The sequence below is a fragment of the Microcebus murinus genome, chromosome 6 (genome assembly GCF_040939455.1).
Source record: "Microcebus murinus isolate Inina chromosome 6, M.murinus_Inina_mat1.0, whole genome shotgun sequence".
In the NCBI taxonomy this organism is placed as follows: domain Eukaryota; kingdom Metazoa; phylum Chordata; class Mammalia; order Primates; family Cheirogaleidae; genus Microcebus; species Microcebus murinus.
Genome location: NC_134109.1, coordinates 26,445,571 through 26,466,511, shown reverse-complemented (window position 1 = coordinate 26,466,511; position 20,941 = coordinate 26,445,571). Strand labels below are relative to the sequence as shown.

At 45.0% G+C, this 20,941-nt stretch overlaps 1 protein-coding gene across 2 annotated transcripts in view; it reads left to right on the top strand.

Moving 5' to 3' along the window:
* The first annotated feature begins 2,153 nt into the window (after positions 1–2,153).
* Positions 2,154–20,941, top strand: part of FLVCR2 (FLVCR choline and putative heme transporter 2) — a 72,612-nt gene continuing 53,824 nt past the window's right edge. Inside the window, exon 1 of one of the 2 annotated variants that reach the window (XM_012742335.3) lies at positions 2,154–2,243. In XM_012742335.3, the coding sequence (XP_012597789.1) occupies positions 2,232–2,243 (12 nt within the window). In that variant the 5' untranslated portion in view covers positions 2,154–2,231. Of the gene's footprint in view, positions 2,244–7,802; positions 8,454–20,941 lie in introns of those variants that run through there. The other variant, XM_012742326.3, reaches the window with a different exon arrangement.

Sequence of the window (20,941 nt, the reverse complement as noted above, 5' to 3'; positions counted from 1 at the left end):
AGATACCCCTTGTATCTCTTATCATTTTACTTATGTGTGTATGTGAGTGTCTGCTGTTTGTGCTCTCAACTAGACCGTAAGCCCATGAGGTCAGGGAGGGACTCTGTCTGTTTTGCTCACCACTGGGTCCTCAACACCTGCCGCAGGGCCTCGCTAAGTCTTATCTGTCCCTCCAGACCCTGTTGAAACACCCCTCTGAGAAGCCCCCTTGGACCCCTGCTTTGTCAGTCCATGAGCCAGCACTGACTCGGCCTCACATGTATCAGACCATCCTGCAATGACCTACTCACATGTCTGTCTCTCCTCTAGTTTGCAGATTCCTTTCCCCCCATACCTAACACAGGGCCTAGTCTGCAGGAGACCAGTGGTGAATAAATGAATGACTCTGTCAGGACAGCTCCCTGGGCCTGGGTTTTTCCCCCGTGAACCAAGGGGCAGAACTAGATGATTTTGCCTGTCTTTTCCCTAACGCTATAGTTCCAGCATCACCTCGCCCTGCCCAGCCAGCGCCCAGTGCTTTGCCATCCCGTGCCTTTCACTGTTGCCCTGGCAATCAATGAATCTAGCTGCTCCCACCGTTTCTCTCTTCCACTATGCAAACACAGCCTCACACCTCTGGGCTTTCTATAGATTATGCAAAAAAGCAAAAAACATTTGACTATCTCCTTCCTCTTTGGCTCATGTTTTTTATTTCGCTCTTTCTCATATTTATGGAACAACTTTTTTTGGTTTTCGAATTATTAAGAAGTATTTAAAATATATAAAAGGTATGAAGAATAACATGGTGTGGCCGGGCGCTGTGGCTCACGCCTGTAATCCTAGCTCTTGGGAGGCCGAGGCGGGCGGATTGCTCAAGGTCAGGAGTTCGAAACCAGCCTGAGCAAGAGCGAGACCCCGTCTCTACTATAAAATAGAAAGAAATTAATTGGCCAACTGATATATATATAAAAAATTAGCCGGGCATGGTGGCGCATGCCTGTAGTCCCAGCTACCCGGGAGGCTGAGGCAGAAGGATCACTCGAGCCCAGGAGTTTGAGGTTGCTGTGAGCTAGGCTGACGCCACGGCACTCACTCTAGCCTGGGCAACAAAGCGAGACTCTGTCTCAAAAAAAAAAAAAAAAAAAAAAAAAAAAAAAAAGAATAACATGGTGGACGCCCATGAACACACCCAGGGACATACAGCTGAGGACATAAAATGTGACCCGCAGACATGGGCCTTTCCTTAGAGGAGGACTAATGCCATCTGCGGCCTTCCAGAAATACTCATGTATTTCTAGGGAACTGAAAATCTATTTCAAACCATGTGTCTAGCACAGAGCCTGACGTCCACACGTCCAGGTAGGAGGTCTTTATTCTGTTCTCTCTTCTAAGGAGAATGAGTCTTCCTCTGCCCCCAAGCTTCTGCAGGCCCTGCAGATTCTGCACATTCCCTTCAAGGACAGACTTGGAGAATCTCTGCACAGAGAGGACCCTGGAGGGAAGGAATCTGGACTGGCACTTGGCAGGGGACAGGGGCTTCGTGAGGTGTGCCAGTACAGCCCAAACACCGTGGGCAGGCACCCCAGAAAAGAAAAAGGAAAGCAAAATAAACAAAATAGACATGAGCATCCCATACAAGCTGGACATGTCATTTATTCTGAGGCCATCTGGAGGTTGGGACTCATCTAGGAAATGCATCCAAGAAGTCAGTTCCATCAGTCTTCTATTTCCCTTCTGGGGGCCAGACACAGAGCTAGAGGTTGGGGTTTGAGTATGAATAAGCCATGACTCATACACTGGAGGTGCTCACAGCAAGTAGATAACTTAAAAGAAGTACATAAACCTTTATGATACAGTGGGACTAGAGCTTCCACCAACGTGCACATGCAGGGAGGGGAAGAAGACTCTGAAACACGCCCAGGGCATGGAGGAGGGCGTCCTGCAGGAGGGACGCTTGCCCTGCATTGGGAAGCATGCTTGTGGGCAGCTGCAGGCGGTTCTGCCCGGCTGGGGCAAAACGTAGGAGTGGTTGGTGGTGGCAGATGTGGCCAGAGTGACATCACAAAGGCCCTGTGCGCAGAGTGGACGAGTGTGGGCCTTCTGAGAGCTAGGGACGGCCACTGGAGACGTCAAGGCAGGGCCTGAAGAGAACCGGAAGGCCCACGCAGAGGGGCGTGGTGCTGAGCTGGAAGAGCAGGAACATTGAGGAGGTGGTGGCGGGATGGAGGTGAGAGTCTGAACTACGGTGGAAGATGGGACAGAAGGTGAGTTGTAAATTGAAGGGATAAGACCCTACAGCGTGAAAGACAGAAGGAAAAAGAAGGTCAGAGAAGGGTCAAACTCGACTAGGGGGTGAGGAATAGGGTCTCCGACATCACCTCTGGGCTCCAGCGAAGCAGCTGGATCTCCATTAAATTTGATTCCATTTTAAATTTTAGGGTTTTTTGTTTAAGAAAATTAAAGCTATACATAGTTTAAAGAATCAAATAATCATATATTAAAAATATCAGTTGCCTATCCTCCCCCCCTTTCCTGCTCTCCTGAGGCAACTACTTTCAATTCTTCTTAGATGATTTTTTTGGTGTTACCACCATGGCTGCAAATGACATGGACATATTGATACCTCCTGAATTTTTCCATGATAGGCATTTACATGCTATGTCCTTTCCAATATTGCAGATAAGGGTTTCACTATGTACCCCACCCTCATCTCAACTACACACACATACCCAATTACTATTCCTCCCTCCTCCCAGTAGAGGCATATCATAGTTTTGGGTAAGTCAACTTCCAGTATTCACATTCTTATGATTGTTATGATTGCATTCATGCTATGCAAACTGAGTCACAAAATAATCACCATAATTATTTTTTTCCCCTTTCTTCCATAGCTTTTTTTTTTTTTTTTTTTTTTGAGACAGAGTCTCGCTTTCTTGCCTAGGCTAGAGTGAGTGCTGTGGCGTCAGCCTAGCTCACAGCAACCTCAAACTCCTGGGCTCAAGCGATCCTCCTGCCTCAGCCTCCCGAGTAGCTGGGACTACAGGCACGAGCCACCATGCCCGGCTGATTTTTATATTATATATATTAGTTGGCCAATTAATTTCTTTCTATTTTTATGGTAGAGATGGGGTCTCGCTCAGGCTGGTTTTGAACTCCTGACCTCGAGCAATCCGCCCGCCTTGGCCTCCCAGAGTGCTAGGATTACAGGCGTGAGCCACTGCGCCCGGCTCTTCCATAGCTTTTTAAAAATTCTACTGGAGTTAATAATGCCTCCCCTCCCCCATTTATTTAGTTATATTTGTGGTACTTATCATTAGTTTAACCCCTGATTCTCCCCCATCTGTGTAAACCTCCTCTCAGTAGTTTCAAACACATTCCTATCAGTGTCACTTCCTTGAATAAATCTTTCCTGTAGTCTTCTGATCAACTTTCATCTGAACAGACTGCTTTCCATGCCTGGCAAACAGCTGTCCCTCTGGGCTTTTCCTTTAGCTAGCGATTCCCATTGCCTGCCTCTTGTGCAGGATTCCTTGCTTCCACAATCCTACATCATATTTTCTTTAGGGTTCCTCTCTTGTTTTGGTGGAGCACATCCTTTAGCAGCTTCCTAAGAGAGAGGATAAGGCAGTACTTTTTTTTTTGAAACTCTGCATATCTGAAAACATTTGATTCTCTTCTTCGACTTATTTAGTTTGGTAGTTTGGGCATAGAATTCTAGGCAGGAAATGTTTTTCCTTCAGAAGGCATTGTTTCACTGACTTTCAGTTTCCAGGCTTGATGACAACTGTGATGATATTTTGTACTTTTTTTTTTTTTAAAAAAAACAACTCTTTATGTAACCTGTTTTTTATCTCTCTGAAAGTCTGTTGGATCTCCTCTTTGTCCCCAGTTTTCTGAAATTCTGCGGTGATGTATAATGCAGCTCAGTTCTACAGACGTATATGGGAAGCATGTGCTATATAGCTTATGACACTAAACATTCCAGGCTATGCAAAGATATGCATAAGTCCTTAGAGAGCTAGAAATCTGAGAAAAATGTAGGAGATAAACAGAAAATTGATGATCATGTAGTATTACACATATAAATTATACATATAAGACTTATAAGGGCAACATTTTTAGAAATTCCAAATGCTAGTATTTTAAGGAGGAATAATCCAGGGTCTCCACCTCATTCACTTCATTGGAACTTCCCATGCACTCACCAAACCCCATGCTTCTTACATCTACAGCCCTGTTTAGCTGGTAGTAAGCTATCAATAAGGGCAAGACATTCTGACTTCCAAGTCCTGTTCTTACTGCCAGCAGTTGCTGTTAGCCCCGAGGGGGCAGATTTTGCTACCAGTCTGCAGAAGGCCAGGAAAGGTTGAATTTAATGCCAGAGATTCCTGCAAGCTTCCTCTTGAGTCAGTTGGGGACAGAACTGACTGGAAGGAACCAGAGCCCCCTTTTAGGAAGCAATCTCTAAAATGTATTTCTCCTTCTCCATCCAGGTGTACCTCTAGACACCTATAGACAGAAAATACAGATAAATATAATACATAGTCAGCTGCTTAATGTTTTTTCAACATGATGAAAAATGAATACAGATTATTTTTATGTAATATCTACCCAATGAAGATAAGCTATTGGGCAGATATGGAGCAGTCCGCCCCCTGGTGGGAATCTGCCAAGAGTCAGCACTACCCTGGTTGGCTGCCAGAATATCATTATTATTATCGAAAACAAATACACACATTATCTTGTTTAATTCTCACAATAATCCTGTGAGGCAGGTATTTTTAATCCTCATTTGATAGATTCAGAAACTGAAGGATACAGAGGTTAAGTGACTTCCCCATGATCCTGAAGCTAATAATAGCACAACAGAGCTTCAAGTCCAAGCAGAGCCAATTCAGGGCTCACAGCAAATCCCGACTCACTTCTCCACAAAAGCAACTCCAGATATTCCAGCTTAGATCTCTTGGAATTTGTCATTAGACTGAAGTGCTGCCACCCAAAAGCTTATGGGAGATACCACATGGAAGGGAAATCTTACCGTTGCTCGTTTTGATGCTAATTCACTGTGAGAATCCAAATAACACACCTGACTCTCTGGGCTCCAGCTTCCTCCTCTATAAGGTGAAGTTAAGAATAGATTCTGGGCCGGGCGCTGTGGCTCACGCCTGTAATCCTAGCTCTTGGGAGGCCGAGGCGGGTGGATTGCTCAAGGTCAGGAGTTCAAAACCAGCCTGAGCAAGAGCGAGACGCCGTCTCTACTATAAAAACAGAAAGAAATTAATTGGGCAACTGATATATATATAAAAAATTAGCCGGGCATGGTGGCGCATGCCTGTAGTCCCAGCTACTCGGGAGGCTGAGGCAGAAGGATCACTCGAGCCCAGGAGTTTGAGGTTGCTGTGAGCTCGGCTGACGCCACGGCACTCACTCTAGCCTGGACAACAAAGTGAGACTCTGTCTCAAAAAAAAAAAAAAAAGAATAGATTCTGAAGAGTTTGGGGACTGGTCCATGATGACCTAGGGAAAAGAAACAGTGAGAGTTAGAAGGTCTTCCAAAAGATTCTCTGCTCCCTAGAGAATGATGGGAAACACTGGAGGAATTTTGAGAATTCAAGGACATTAAATTAATGTAGAAATTTTAAGATGGGTATGAATTTCTTCTTCAGATATATCATTATAATCCAACACCCTGCAGTTTCTACCAAAAAGTAGGTGCCTCCAAGCAGGGAATGATGTGAATCTAGTTTTCTCTCCTGGAAGTCAGTGGTTCTAACCCCACCAGGGGTGCTCCAACTTGCATGACCTGGGGAGCTAGAAACATGCAGATGTCCCTGTCCTTCCTCAGAGATTCCGATGTGGGTCTGGCCCAGGCATCTGGAATGCTGAGTCCCCAGCATGAGATTCTAATGTGCAACCTGGAGAACCACCGCTCCAGAGCTTTAATCATTTTTGGTCTGAAGTTTAAAAAAAGAAAGAAAAGGAAGCAGAGGCACCCAGTAGCTCTCAAACTTTAATGTGCAAATAAACAAATCTCCTGGATATCTCATTAATATGCAGCTTATAATTCAGTAGGTCTGGGGTAGGCCTGGCATCTTGCCCTTCTTGCCTTTTTTTATTTTTTTATTTAAAGACCCTGACACTGGAGAGGATTCTGCCCTTCTAACAAGTTCCCAGGGCAGCTGCCTATAGTTCGCATGATTACAGACTTGAAGGAGAATTATGGCTCTCCATGCCAGCTGGGCCCTTAAGAAGTCACTTCACTTCTGTAAGCCTCATGTCCTATAAAATGCAGTCCAGCAATACTAATTATATCACAGAATTCTTGTGATGCTTAATTGAGATAATACATTAAACGTGTTTAGCACAGTACACCCAAGGTTAGCTTTTTGCTAGGACAGATAGCTAGCATTCATGGAAAGCTTACTATGTGCAAGGAATTTTCTGAGCGCTTTCACGAATTAACTCTTTCAAGCCTCAAAACAACACCGTAAGGCAGGCACTATTATTTAATCAGCCCCATCTTACAGATGAAGAAACTGGGGCACAGAGAGGTGGAGAACCTTGATCTACAGTGACACACCTCGGAGCAGCTAAGCTGGGGCTTGAACCCAAGGAGAATCCGGGGGCTCTTTTACCACTGTCCCTCGCCGGGGCTAAAACGGCTTATTGCAGCGAGTTAATAAGGGTTTTCGCCTCTGAAACGGGCTGGCACCGGCAGGTGGCAACCTAGGGCCACGCGGGCGCAGAGATCACTTACCGGACCGCGCTCGGAGCCAGCGCTGCGCTAAACATTTGGCAACACAACCGCAGACCGCGTCTGACGCTTCTCCGAACTCCCCGGTCCCCTCCACCCTAGGGTCCTCACTGTGGAGGCTGCTCAGAATCCATCGGGAAATAATAGCCCTGCCTAACAGGTTCAAATCTAACTTCCCCAGGACAAATCACGTCCGCAGGGACAGTCGCGAGCTAAGCGAGTTTGCCGCAGCTCTCCTTTAACCCGGGAGCGCACAGACCAGGAAATCTACTAGTCTTTTTTTATACCGAAAGGTCAGCAAGGAGTGGGGAGCCCAGCCCAGAGGGAGGAGGCCGGGGAACCCCTCTCGGGTGTCCGGGAACACCTTGGCAGCGCGGGGAAGCAGTGCGCGCGCGCAGGACATGCGGACGGGCGCGGAGGGAACTCTATGTGCGAATTACCTTGTAAGAGTGGGGGGATCTTCTCCCCCGGGCCGCTGGGAGCGGGACAAATGAGTTGAGGGGCAGTGCAAGGCGTGGGGGTGCGCGGGCGGTTTCCATGGCGCCCGGGGCGTAGGGGAGGAATGCATCCCGCAAGCGGTGGCGAAACAACTGCGCGGCCGGCCAGGCCGGGCTCAAGAAGGGAAGGGAGCCGGGGTGGGGGCGGAGTAGGGGGATGGGAAGCCGGCCAGGACGGGGGCGGGGCGGTCACGTGCGCCCGAGGGGGCGAGGCCCCGAGCCGACCCGGAGAGAACTGAGCAAGCGAAGTAGCTGAGCCTGGAGTGAATTTTCTCCAGTACCAAAAACGCTGTAGGGGGAAGCCAAGGCAGGAGCGGGCTGAGGCGTCTACAGCCGGCCTGGGGACAGCGATCGCTACGGGTGGGGACAAAGAACTCCAAGGAAAAGTGGGAGCAGGAGCTTGGAGGTGAGCGCAGGGAGCCGCACTCGCAGCTTTTGACGCTGCCTCGGATCTCCGTTTCTTCTGGGGCAGGCGGAGGCAAGTGTCCCGTCAGCTCTAGGGGACAGCCACCGTCCCTTAAGACTGCTGGAGTCCTCAGCACCTCTCCAGGATTCCAGGGGAGGCTGTGGTCATGGTGAATGAAGATCCTAACCAGCAGGAGCGCGATGACACCCCTGCGCCGGAGTCCTCACTCCGAGAGGACCCCAGCGTCTCAGCCCACCCCAGCGTCTCCATCCACCCCAGCGTCTCCGTGCAGCCCAGCAGCTCGGCCCACCCCAGTGCCTTGGCCCAACCCAGCGGCTTGACCCAACCCTGTGGTTCCAGCCCCGAAGACCTCAGCGTGATCAAGGTGAGCAAGCGCCGCTGGGCTGTGGTCCTGGTGTTCAGCTGCTACTCCATGTGCAACGCCTTTCAGTGGATCCAGTACGGCGCCATCAATAACATCTTCATGCACTTCTACGGGGTCAGCGCCTTTGCCATCGACTGGCTGTCCATGTGCTACATGCTGACCTACATCCCTCTGCTCCTGCCCGTGGCCTGGCTGCTGGAGAAATTCGGCCTGCGCACCATCGCCCTCACCGGCTCAGCTCTCAACTGCCTGGGGGCCTGGGTGAAGTTGGGCAGCCTGCGGCCACACCTCTTCCCGGTCACGGTGTTGGGCCAGGTCATCTGCTCCGTGGCCCAAGTCTTCATCCTGGGCATGCCCTCCCGCCTGGCTTCTGTCTGGTTCGGGGCTAATGAGGTTTCAACAGCTTGCTCCGTGGCTGTTTTTGGCAATCAGGTGGGTAGAGGAGTTTGTGGACGTTCAGAGGAGTGGGCATCTTATCATCGCTGGACCGAGTGTGTTAGATTGCACCTAACTACTGAGCGTGGGAGGCTGTGATTTTCTGACTGTTCAAGAGTGTTTGTGACTCAGGGTCACTGTGTGACTGGGTGTGACCCACAGTGTGATGACTGGGTGATTGTGACTAGGAGACACTGTAAGAGAAGTGGGAAACAAAAGCAGGGGACCTGCTCTTTCATCCACAATTTCTCCTCCCCCAGCAGGAAGCACGCTTCTTGAAAATATTCTACTTTGTGTCATTCCTGAAACCGGTGTTAGTCCACCAACTTACACCTGTGACTTCAGGAATGTTACTCTTTCTCTGGCAAAAGCCCCTGAACCTCAGACTGTTTTGATAACATCAGAATTTGGCGGGTGTTGTTGGCTAGACCAAGGAGCTTTCCTAGAGTGCTGTATCTCCTTTACAGCATGAAATTTCAGAGCTCTGCCTGCTGGTGTGTGGCACTGTTCTTATCTTCTTTTATACACAGCTGAAGCCAGGACAGTGGGAACAATGCTCCTTCCCTGGGATTTAGAGCCAGTTCCAGCAGGATGGAGTAGAAATCTCTCTCTGAATTTCCAAGTCCTAGAAGGGCCAGATTATGTCTTAATACTCTCTCCTTTCTTCTTTTTGCAAGGAGAATCCCAAACTATTTGCATCTCAATGTGGTTATGATCCAGAAAGTTGGGCACGTTATGAATCTGATTGCCTTCTCCAAATATTTGAAGCAAATATTAAAGGAAATATTTGAGACAAACCTTAAGCTGGACCACTGCCTCTGGGTCTCACTTCTTCCCAAGCACATGCAGTCTTGGTTGCGTGTTTAACAAATGATCAATAATCTTTAGTTCTCATAGGTCTATTTTCTCAGATCTGTCCATTTCATTTAGAGAATTTAACCTTGCATTTAGAAATTTTGCATTTGGAACAGAAACTTCCCAAAACTTCTCTAATGGCAAATTACATTTCTGTTCATCTGTACCACCAAGAAGGTGGTGGGAGCTACATTTCCCTTTGTCAGTGAGTTCTGCCCCTTGGGGAACTGCCTAAGCAATCGATGAAAGCAAACAAGAGAAGCCACCTTTAGCCCACAAACAACCAACATAGAATCCCTTACTCAGTTTTCACCTATGGCTTTAAATATTTTGAAGATTGAATTGATTTGAGACCTGAAGTTGAAACTGGATGGATCTTTTGTTCAGGACAATTTTAAAATAGGCGGTGATGATATTTATCAACTCTCTATCTTCTAAACTAATGTGACTGTGGATTTTAACACCCTCATTGCAGCCCTGCTATTGGATTTGGCACTATTGGGTTATTGCTTTATAGGAGTGTAAAGCTAGGGAGGAAGGGCAGGAGTTTGCCACCTTCCAGAGGGTTAAATCTCCCTAGATGCAGCAGAATAGGATTCAGACAAGGTCACTGCAACTGCAGGCCCACTGTTTGCTTGAGGGCAGGATTGCTAAATGGGAGAAGCCCTCTTTGTTGGCTGGGTGTTATGAGATGCTTTGTGTGTGTGTGTGTGTGTGTGTGTGTGTGTGTGTGTGTGTGTGAATTTGTTTGTATTCAGGTATGAGACATGGGGTGGGAAATGTCACTGTGGGGTATAGTATACCCCTCCTTGCAGGAAATGTCCCTTCTAATCTTCCTGGGGTGCTTTGTGGAACTTTTTCTCCAAGATTCTAATGCCTTTTTTCGTTAATCATAAAGCACAAGCTAATAGATTTTCACACTCCTTCTCACACACCTGTGAAGGAACTTAATATTAGGTATATCTTTAAAATTTAATAGGATCCTATTGCTGCTACGACCAGTGAGGGAGAACTTTATTTAATAGGAGTAACCGTTTCTTCCGCACTACCACATCCACCCATCACCAAGGTCAGAAAATCCTAAGAACTTTATGTTTAAAAACACTTTGACATGGTATATTTGTGTAATGGAGCCATCTATATTAGTTTGATCTTTTTAGTTTGATCTATTTAGGCCTGACCCTCGGTGCTAAGTTATACATTATGGAAAACTACTATAACTATTGAGTATATACTGAGTAGTCCTGTAACTACTGAGTGATGGTAGAAGGGAGATTTGAACCCAGTTCTACCTCCAAAGCCACCGTCAGTAGGCCCAGATAGATAGATAGATAGATAGATAGATAGATAGATAGATAGATGGTGGATTCTAAGGATCTAATTTTTCTTTTTGTGTCTTTTTTTGTTTGTTTGTTTTTGTTTTTGTTTTGTGAGACAGAGTCTCGCTTTGTTGCCCAGGCTAGAGTGAGTGCCATGGCGTCTGCGTAGCTCACAGCAACCTCAAACTCCTGGGCTCAAGCGATCCTCCTGCCTCAGCCTCCCGAATAGCTGGGACTACAGGCATGCGCCACCATGCCCGGCTAATTTTTTCTATATATATTAGTTGGCCAATTAATTTCTTTTTATTTATAATAGAGACAGGGGTCTCGTTCTTGTTCAGGCTGGTTTCGAACTCCTGACCTCGAGCAATTCGCCTGCCTCGGCCTCCCAGAGTGCTAGGATTACAGGCGTGAGCCACCGCGCCCCGCCTCTTTTTGTGTCTTGAGGGTTGTTGTTAGTGGTAAAGTTTCCAGTTATTTTGTCCAGAGTTTGAGGGCCTGGGACTTACCTTTGGTTTTAAAGTTCCTCTTAGAGGGCTGATTCTTCCTCTTTTAACCTGGCACAGTGACTGTTATTATCGAGAAGGTGGGGGTGGGAGTGGAGTCTCTGGCAAGAAGAAACCAGTGAGTCCTGAAGCGAGGAGAGCGAAGGCAAACCTCAAGGCTACAACTGAGGCCCTTCCCTTTTGTCGGTACACGCTGACCACTGGCTCCAGGTGGTTCCAAACTGGCATTTTTGAAGCAGCACCAGCAGCATTGTTTCAAGGGAAAATCTGTGTGGGGTTTTAAGTGACATGTACACATTGTTATTACGCAAGGGTCGGAAGAAAGCCTAGCGTTACAGTCTGATAGTTGGACGGTACGGGATAAGGCAGATGTAGGAGCTAAATGAGATCTTTAAGGTCAGCCCTAGCCCAGGTGAAGGGCAGAAAGAGGGGAAGGGACTTCCCCAAGTACTCTTGGACAGCTCATAGCACAGTGCAACCCAGAAACAGAGTGAGAGAGAATCAGTTTGCTTCTAGAAGTAAAGAAAATTCAGTAACCTTACACAACCAGTTCTATAGAAGGCACAGCTAGCTGTCTAAAATAGCACTGTCCAATAGGAATAAAACGCAAGCCTCAAATGCAAGGCACATGTGTAACTAAACTTTCTAGTACCCACATTAAAAATGGAAATATAGGCCAGGCGCAGTGGCTAAAGCCTGTAATACTAGCACTCTGGGAGGTTAAGGCGGGCGGATTGTTCGAGGTCAGGAGTTCGAAACCAGCCTGAACAAGAGTGAGACCCCATCTCTACTATAAATAGAAATTAATTGGCCAGATAATATATATAGGAAAAATTAGCTGGGTATAGTGGCGCATGCCTGTAGTCCCAGCTACTTGGGAGGCTGAGGCAGCAGGATTGCTTGAGCCCAGGAGTTTGAGGTTGCTGTGAGCTAGGCTGATGCCACAGCACTCACTCTAGCCTGGGTGACAAAGTGAGACTCTGTCTCAAAAAAAAATAAAAAAAAATGGAAATATCAAAAAAGTAAAAAGAACAGGTGAAATTAGTTTTAGTAATTGCCTTAGCATTTTTTATGCTGCTACCACATAATATCACAGACTGGGTAATTTATAATGAACAGAAATTTATTTGGCTTCTGGTTCTAGAGGCTGGGAAGTCCAAGATCAAAGGATCTGGTGAGGGCTTCTACCTGCATCATAACATGGCAGAAGGCTTCTTTCTTATGGGCAAGAGAGAGAGCGAGAAAGGGCTGAGCTAGCTTTTATAACAAATCTCTTGTGATAACAACATGAAGCCATTAATGAGGGCAGAGCCCTCATGACCTAATCACCTCTTAAAGGTCCCACCTCTCAGGGCCAGGTGCGCTGGCTTACGCCTGTAATCCTAGCACTCTGGGAGACCAAGGTGGAGGAATGATTACTTGAGACCAGGAGTTCAAAACCATCCTGAGCAAGAGTGAGATCTTGTCTCTACAAATTTGAAAAATAAGACAGGTGTGGTGGCGCATGCCTGTAGTCCCAGTTACTCAGGAGGCTGAGGCAGGAAAATTGCTTGAGCCCAGGAGTTTGAGGCTGCAATGAACTATGATGATACCATTGCACCCTAGCCTGGGTAACAGAGTGAGACCTTCTCTCAAAAAAAAAAAAGTCCCACCTCTCAACACTTGCATTGGTGATTAAGTTTCTAATACATGAATTTTGGGGGAACATATTCAAACCGTAGCATTCCCACCCCTCAAAAGCCATATCCTTGTCACATACAAAATACAATCCTTCCATCCCAGTAATTCCAAAAGTCTTGTTTTGGTGCCAACTCCAAAGTCCAGAGTCTCATCTGAAACTCAAGTTCCTGCCAGCTACGAGATTGTAAATTTTAACACAAGTTATTTATCTCTAAGATACAATGATTAAACATTGCATAAACATTCCAAAAAGTAGAAACCTAGCAAAAGTAAGGGGTAACACTTGTAATCCCAGCTACTCAGGAAGCTAAGGTGGGAAGATCACTTAAGGCCAGTAGTTTAAGACCAGCTGGATAACATAGCAAGACCTCCCACCCCTTAAAAAAAAATTAGCCAGGCATGGTGCACACCTGTAGTCCCAGCTACTTGGGAGGCTGAACTAGGAGGTTCACTTGAGCCCAGAAAATCAAGGCTGCAATGAACTATGATTGTACCACTGTACTACAGCCTGAGTGACCAAACACGACTCCAGCTCTTTAAAAAAAGTAAATAAATAAAAGCAAAGCCAGGCACGGTGGCCCACACCTGTAATCCCAGCATTTTGGGAGGCTGAGGCAGGAGGATTGCTTGAGCTCAGGAGTTCAAGACCACCCTGAGCAACATCTCTACAAAAACTAAAGAAAAATTAGCTGGGTGTGGTGGTACGTACCTGTAGCTACTCAGGAGGCTGAAGCAGGAGGGTCCCTTGAGCCCATCAGTTTAAGGCTGCAGTGAGCTATGATGATGCCATTGTATCCCAGCCCAGGCAACAGAACAAGACCTTGTCAAAAAAAAAAAAAAAAAAGGTAAGGACTAACAGGTCCCAAGTGAGTTCAAAACCCAGCAGGGAAGACATTGAATGAAAAAAATCAAAAAGCTCCTGAATATACTCCTTAGACTCCATGTCACACATCCTGGGCACACTGGTGCTGTGGTGGACTCCCAAGGCCTTGGGCAGCCCAGCCCCCATGGCTTTGCTGGGTGCAGCTCTCATGGCTGCTGTCACTGGTTAGAGTCAAATGGCCAGCTTTTTCAGGTTGAGGCCACATGCTACCAATGGCTCTACCATTCTGGGGTCCTGGCAGTGGCCCTGTCCCTTCAGCTCCACTAGGCATTGCCCTGGTGGGGACTTTCTGCAGAAGCCCTGACCCCACATTTCTGCTTGGTATTACCTTAGTAGAGGATGTCTGTGCTGCCTCCAGCCCTGTGGCAGGTTTCTGCCTGGGCTCCCAGGCTTTCCAATACATCCCCCGAAATCTAGGTGGCAGCTGCCACACCTCCACTGCTCTTGAATTCTGCATGCCTGCAAAACAGTAGCAGGTGGATGTGGATGCTGCCAAGGCTTCCAAGCTCTCCAGAGCAGCAGTCCAAGCCACAGCTGCTCCAGCGGGAGTAGCTGGGAGCAGCAGCCCCAGCCCTGTTGCCCAGCACCCCTCTGTCCTCCTACGCCTCTGGGTCTGTGATGAGAGGGGCAGCCTTGAAGATTTTTGAAATGCCTTTGGGACGTTTTCCCCATTATTCTGGGACCTTTCCCCCATTATTCTGACTATTAATACCTGGCTCCCTAATATCAGTGCCAATCCCTTTAACAAAGAGTCTCTCAGCTACACCTGTGGATTTCTCTCCTGAAAAAAATGCACTTTCATTCTCTACCACATGGCCAAGATGCAAATTTTCTAAATTTTTATGCTCTGCTTCCCTTTTAATTATAAATTTCACCTTTGGATCATTCCTTTGCTGCCCTAATTGAGCATAAGCCATTAAAGTAACCATGCAACTTCTTGAGCACTTTGTTGCTTAGAAATTTCTTCTGCCAGATACCCTAGGTCATCACTCTTCAGTTTGGCCTTCCCTAAAGCCCTAAGGCATGCACACAATGAGACCAAGTTCTGTGCTGTGGTGTAAGGTGGGTGACTTTGTTCTAGTTCCCAAATAAATACTCCTCATTTCCATCTGAGACCTCATCTGAATGGCCTTTACTGTCCATATTTCTGTTTCTATCAGCATTTTGGTTACAACCACTTAACCAATCTGTAAAAAACTTCAAACTTTCCCTTTTAATCTTCTCCTGAGCCCTCACCAGAATCACTTGTGTGTGTGTGTGTGTGTACAACATTGTGACAGAGTCACTCTTAATGCTCTGTTCGTGGCAATTTTTTCTAGCCTGGTCCTCCAGACTCTTCCAGCCTTTGCCCATTGGCCAGTTTCAAAGCTACCTCTGCATTTTCAGATATCTTTACAGCAAGACTCCACTTCTTGGTACCAATTTTCCCTCTTAGTTCACTGTGTGTTGCTCTAACAGAATACCTGAGCCTGAGCGATGTATAAAGAAAAGAGTTTTATTTAGCTCGTGGTTCTGCTGGCTGGGATGTTCAAGGGCGTGGCCCTGGCTTCCCCACTGGGGCTTCTGCACTGCATCATAACATGGCAGATACAGTCAAAGGGAAGTGGACACATGTGAAGAGGCAAAAACCCAAGGAGCCTCCTGGCTGTGTAACAACCCACCATGCTGGGAACTAATCCAGTCCTGTGGGAACTAATCCAGCCTCGTTGTAACTGGCCACAGGCTCAGCCACTCGTCACTTGCAAAAGCCAGTAACAAGGACAAGGTATGGTGAAAAGAAAGCGAATTCATTCTAGAGCTAGCAGTGGGAAAGTGGCCAAAGGCTCTTGCCTGAAAGGGACCATTTCAAAGTTCGGGCATTGAGGATAGGAGTTTAAAAAGGGGCCTCGGTGTGAGGGGTATGTAGGAGCAGCAAGGAGGTGCTGGTCAGTGTGACTCATTCTGATGATTATTGCTCCACCTGGTGAATGGTGCCAGCTCAGTGACTGTCCTGAGATTACATGTGGCCTTGAGGTAATCTGGTGGGGTCTGGATGGTTTCAGGACTCAGTCTCTGGAACGTCTAAGTTGACACATAGATAGGGGGAACTTGTGCAAGAGAGTGCCTGGTGGAAAGAAAGAGAGCAAAGGTCAGTGTGTTCTCAGTTAACAGCATACCAAGAAATGGGTAGGAGAATTTCAAAATAGGGTCCTGAAAAACAGAGCACTGGTGTCATCAGGAGAGCAAGAACTCGTTCAACACCAGGGGATCCGCCAAGCCATTCATGAGGGATCTGCCTACGTGACTGAAACACCTCACCAACACCTCACCGGCCCCATCTCCCAACACCAGCCTCATTAAGGATCAGATTTCAACATGCATTTTGATAGGGACAAATTCAAATCATATGCAAACCAAAGCACTCAAGGTCCTGGCTTACCTACAAGGTCTCTAAAATGTTTCTGGGCTCCTGCTCCCATTGTCTTGATGATCCTAAAGACACCTTTCCATTCTTTACAATTTGCTAGGCTTTGAATTTTCCAAATCTTTCTGCTCTGCTTCCTTTGTAATTATAAATCCTGTCTTCAAATAATTTCTCTCCTCTCACATCTTACTATATGCACTTAAAAGTAGCAAGAGAGCTCCTTCAGTATTTTGCTGAGAAATTTCTTCCAGCAGATATGCTAGTTCATTTCTCTTAAGCCAAGGTTGGGGAATCTCTTCATGTTGAAAGCCCGCATTAATTTAGTTGTAATAAGGCCACATTCAAGAAACTTTCAATTAGACGTACTTAAAAATGTACATTATTTTGTAAAAATCTAACTACTATGTTATTAATAATTTCAAAAACATGAAAACTGTTAATTTTAAAGTTAACAAACCTTTTAATGACTTCGTTGTGTCTGCTTTTTGTTGGAAAGCATTTGAATATTTGGTTGTAGCATGGAGGTCCACAGTTTCAGTTGATCCTCTAGATGGGCATCAGTCATTTGTGATCTTAAGGGTGTCTTGATTTGGGCCAGATAGGAGAATGTAGATTCACAGCAATAAGGGGCTGAAAAATAAGAAAGTATTTTTTGGGCATGTTGCCAAAGGCATGGGTATTCTACTACATTTTTCCATATTTCAATTGGATCTTTCTTAGCATGAAACAATGACTCTAAAATGTCATCTCCTGAAAGCTCAATCAATTCCATCTGTAGTTCCCTAGGTGCCTTGGTGATATCAACTAGGTGAGGTGATATCAACTAGGTGATATCAACTAGGTGAAATGCTAATTTGAGTGTGATGTCATGATTCTCAAAGTTAGTGGAGCTTTCATTGTATTTGCCAATTAATGGGTCTATAATAGCTGTGAATTCTTAAAGTGATTCACAGATAGCATCCTGCTCACGAATGTCCTTTGCTAACTGGGGAAAATGTTCATCCAAAATTTCCTTTTGAAGAAGTATTTTGAGAAAAGATAGCTTTTTTTTTTTTTTTTGGAAATGCTTAGATTTTTTGCCACATATCACATATAGACTTGGTTTTACCTTGCAAAGAAATATTCAGGTCATTTTGATTTGACATGATAGCACACAAAAATGCTACATTCCTATAGAAATCTTCTTTCCATAATTCACATTGCTGATTCTGTTCTTCATAAAATTTAACTCTCTGTTCTTGCAGAGATAAAGTTTTGGCTAACACTTGTCCCTGTGATAGCCAATGCACTTTATAATGATACAACTAACCCGCACTGAATATGTCATTATTCAACTTTAGCATGTTACAAAACTGTCGATGCCATGTTGCATTTGCATGAATATAGTTAATCATACTTATAACTTGTTGCAAAGTGACACTTAAAATAAGTAGCTTTAGCACAGAGATTTTGCTGATGCAAGATACAATGCAAAGAAATGAGAGCATCTGGAAACGTAATACTTTTTTTAAATCTGTGCAATAAACCCTTCATGTTTTCCTGTAATGGAAGGTGTACCATCTGTGCTTACACTCACTACATTTACCAAATTCAGTCCAACTTCACGACATTTATCTTGAAAGTTGTTGAAGATAACTATTCCCCATGTTCTGTTCACAAGAGTGCCCAAAGCAAGTAACTCTTCATAGCAAAGAAAATCTTCTGTTATGACCTGAGTGAAGTATAAAACCTGTGCCAAGTCAGTAATATCAGTTGATTCATCCAAAGTGGTTGAATAATATATATTTTTCCTTTTGAAGTATTGCATGAAGTTGTTCTCTTAAGTTGAAGGCTAATTCATGCTCCCAATCAGTTATGGTTCTCCTTGAAAGAGGCAGTTGTTTGTACTTTGAAACATTGTTGGGGTCTAAGCATACTACAACTTTGTCAATGCATTCTTTCACAATTTCTACATCATTGAATGGCTTCCCTTTTTTCTCGAGTGTTTAAGCTGTTTTATAAGTTGCTTCAGTGGCATTATTTCTGAGTCTTATTGTTGCTTGAAAGAATTGCCTTTGCTTTTCATCTTTTATTAATAATTTCTACAATGCAACCTTTTATGCCTCTCTTATGTAATTTAAAATATTTTTGGTCCTTATGTGTGGTATAATGCTGGTGAACATTGAATTTCTTTAATGTTGATATTGCAGTATCACAAAGCAAGTAAATCATCTTATCTTCAGCAGACACAAGATAATATTACAATTCCCAATCCTCGTTTAAAAAATCTGTTTTCTTCCTTCAGCATTTTCTTAGTCTTCTTTGACATGATGGGCTGTTAAGCAGACAGAATCTGAAAAATAATGTGAAGCTGTGCAACTATTCGCAAATTCCACTTCAAACAGAAACCTAGTGCACCATTGTCAAAAGCTGACAATAGACTGGCATACTCAACTCTCATAAACTCTTGCCAACCAGCCTCATGCAATAGTGGCACCAGTCGGGTGGGGGAAGTTAGAAATAAATCATGAGTGTAGCAGCTGTCAATTTAAACCTTATGGCTGACTAATGTTCTAATTGTGCTGGTCAATCTGGGCAGATTATTTCATTGGCACTTATTTTATTCTTTGCTATTTTAAATGTTCATTTAAAAAATAAAAATATAAAAGATGAACAAATATGTATTAATAAAAGGATCTGTTCTGTAAAATTTGGATTCAGTCAGAAGGCTGCACTTAAGGACCTAGAAGGCCACATGTGGCCTTAAGGCTGCAGGTTCCCCACCCCTGCCTTATGTCCCGCCTTCCATAAAGTCTAAGGACGCTGATACAATTCTGCCAAATTCTTTGCCATTTTATAACAAGGATGGCCTTTACTCCAGTTTCTAATACCTTGTTCCTCATTTCCATCTGAGACGTCATCAGAGTGACCTTTGCTGTCCATATTTCTACCAATATTCTGATTATAAGCACGTAAGTAATCCCTAAGAAGATTTAGGCTCTCCCTACAGCTCTTGTCTTCTTCTGAGCCCTCGCTGGGATTACCCTTAACACTTCATTCATGGCAATCCAGGCCTTTTCTCCTCTTCTCCTCCAAATTCTTCCAGCCTCTACCCATTACCCAGTTCTAAAGCCACTTCCAAATTTTCAGGTGTTATGGCAACAAACCCACTTCTCATTACCAATTTTCTGACTTAGTCTGTTTTATGCTGCTATAACAGAATACCAGAGATGGGGCAACTTACAATGAGCAGAAATTTATTTGGCTTATGGTCCTAGAGGCTGTGAAGCCCAAGGTTGAGGGGCAACATCTGGTAAAGGCCTTCTAGCTGCATCATAATATGGTGGAAGGCATTATGTGGGTGAGAGAGAGAGAGAGAGAGAGCGCAAGAGTGGGCCGAACTTATTTTTATACCAGACCCACTCGTACGATAAGGAACCTACTCCCATGCAAATGAATTTATTCCCACAGTAACATTAATCCATCCATGAAGGCTCACGCCAGGTGTCCTCAAACTATGGCCTGTGGGCCACATGCGGGTGTTTTTGCCCGATTGTTTTTTTACTTCAAAATAAGATATGTGCAGTGTGCATAGGAATTTGTTCATAGTTTTTTCAAACTATAGTCCGGCCCTCCAACGGTCTGAGGGACAGTGAACTGGCCCCCTGTTTAAAAAGTTTGAGGACCCCTGGCTTACACTTTCAACACATGAACTTTGAGGGACATATTCAAACCTTAGTTATATATGGCATTATATTTTATTTAACTCAATATATCCAAAATATTATTTCAACATGTTATTGGTATAATAAAGTTAGTAATGTGCTATTTTACATTTTTTTTTTATTACTAAGTCTTCGGAAATTGGCATAAATTTTACACTTACAGACTGGCCACCTTTCACAGTAAGCGATTGTCCATGTTCCATAATCAGTTGGATAGTGCAGATCTAGAACAATGATGGTGTTTCAGCGCAGAAGTCAGACTGTAGCAGATAAAGATAGGCTCTAGAAAGTGACTCCAGCCTTAAGGAGGTGGTGTTTGCTGGACTAGCTGATCATATGGTATCACCCAGAGAGGCCGAGAGTTTCTGAGGTTGACTTGGGAGCCAGCTTCATAAGGTATGTGGCCTGCCTAGTCTTGTTCCAAAGTTATGGCCACTTGGTGTGTTATAGTCCAGGCTTGTCATTCTGGGTCTCCTAACGTCAGAGGCCTTCAATGTCTAAGTGAAGTTTGGGGAGGTGAAGGCAAACTCTTTGGTTCACTGCCATTGGCTGTTATTGTTGCTTAGGCACACACAGTCCTTTTCCATGTGACTGACCACTTTCTGGCCTCCCATTGTGCTCTAGAAGAAAGGAGTAGGCAGGGGCTGGCAAGGAGAACAAGGCTAGTAGTAACTGAAATGAGATGGGGTCGGTGTGGGACCATCCTCGGCAATGCTCATGGGGGTCCACCGGGTCATATCAATGAGTGAGGCAGGCCTCGTAAAAGTGACATCGGTGTGTGTGGTGGGGTCCCAGTGACCATGAGAGCACATGTCCCATCTAAAGGCAGCAGCTGCTCAGCTCCCACCAGTTATTGATATACAAAGCATGACCCAGTGTCGTCAGATCTTCATTTATTTCTTTAAATAGAAACTAGAAATACAGACTTTTACGTGAAATCTGGGGGGTTTTTTTGTAATCATGATAAAATATACATAATATTTACCATTTTAACCATTTATAAGCATACAATTCAATGGCATCATATGTATTTACAATGCTGTGTAACCATCACTACTATCTATACCCCAAATTTTTTCATCATCCCCAACAAAAACTCTGTATTCATTACCCAATAACTTCTCCCCTCCCCCT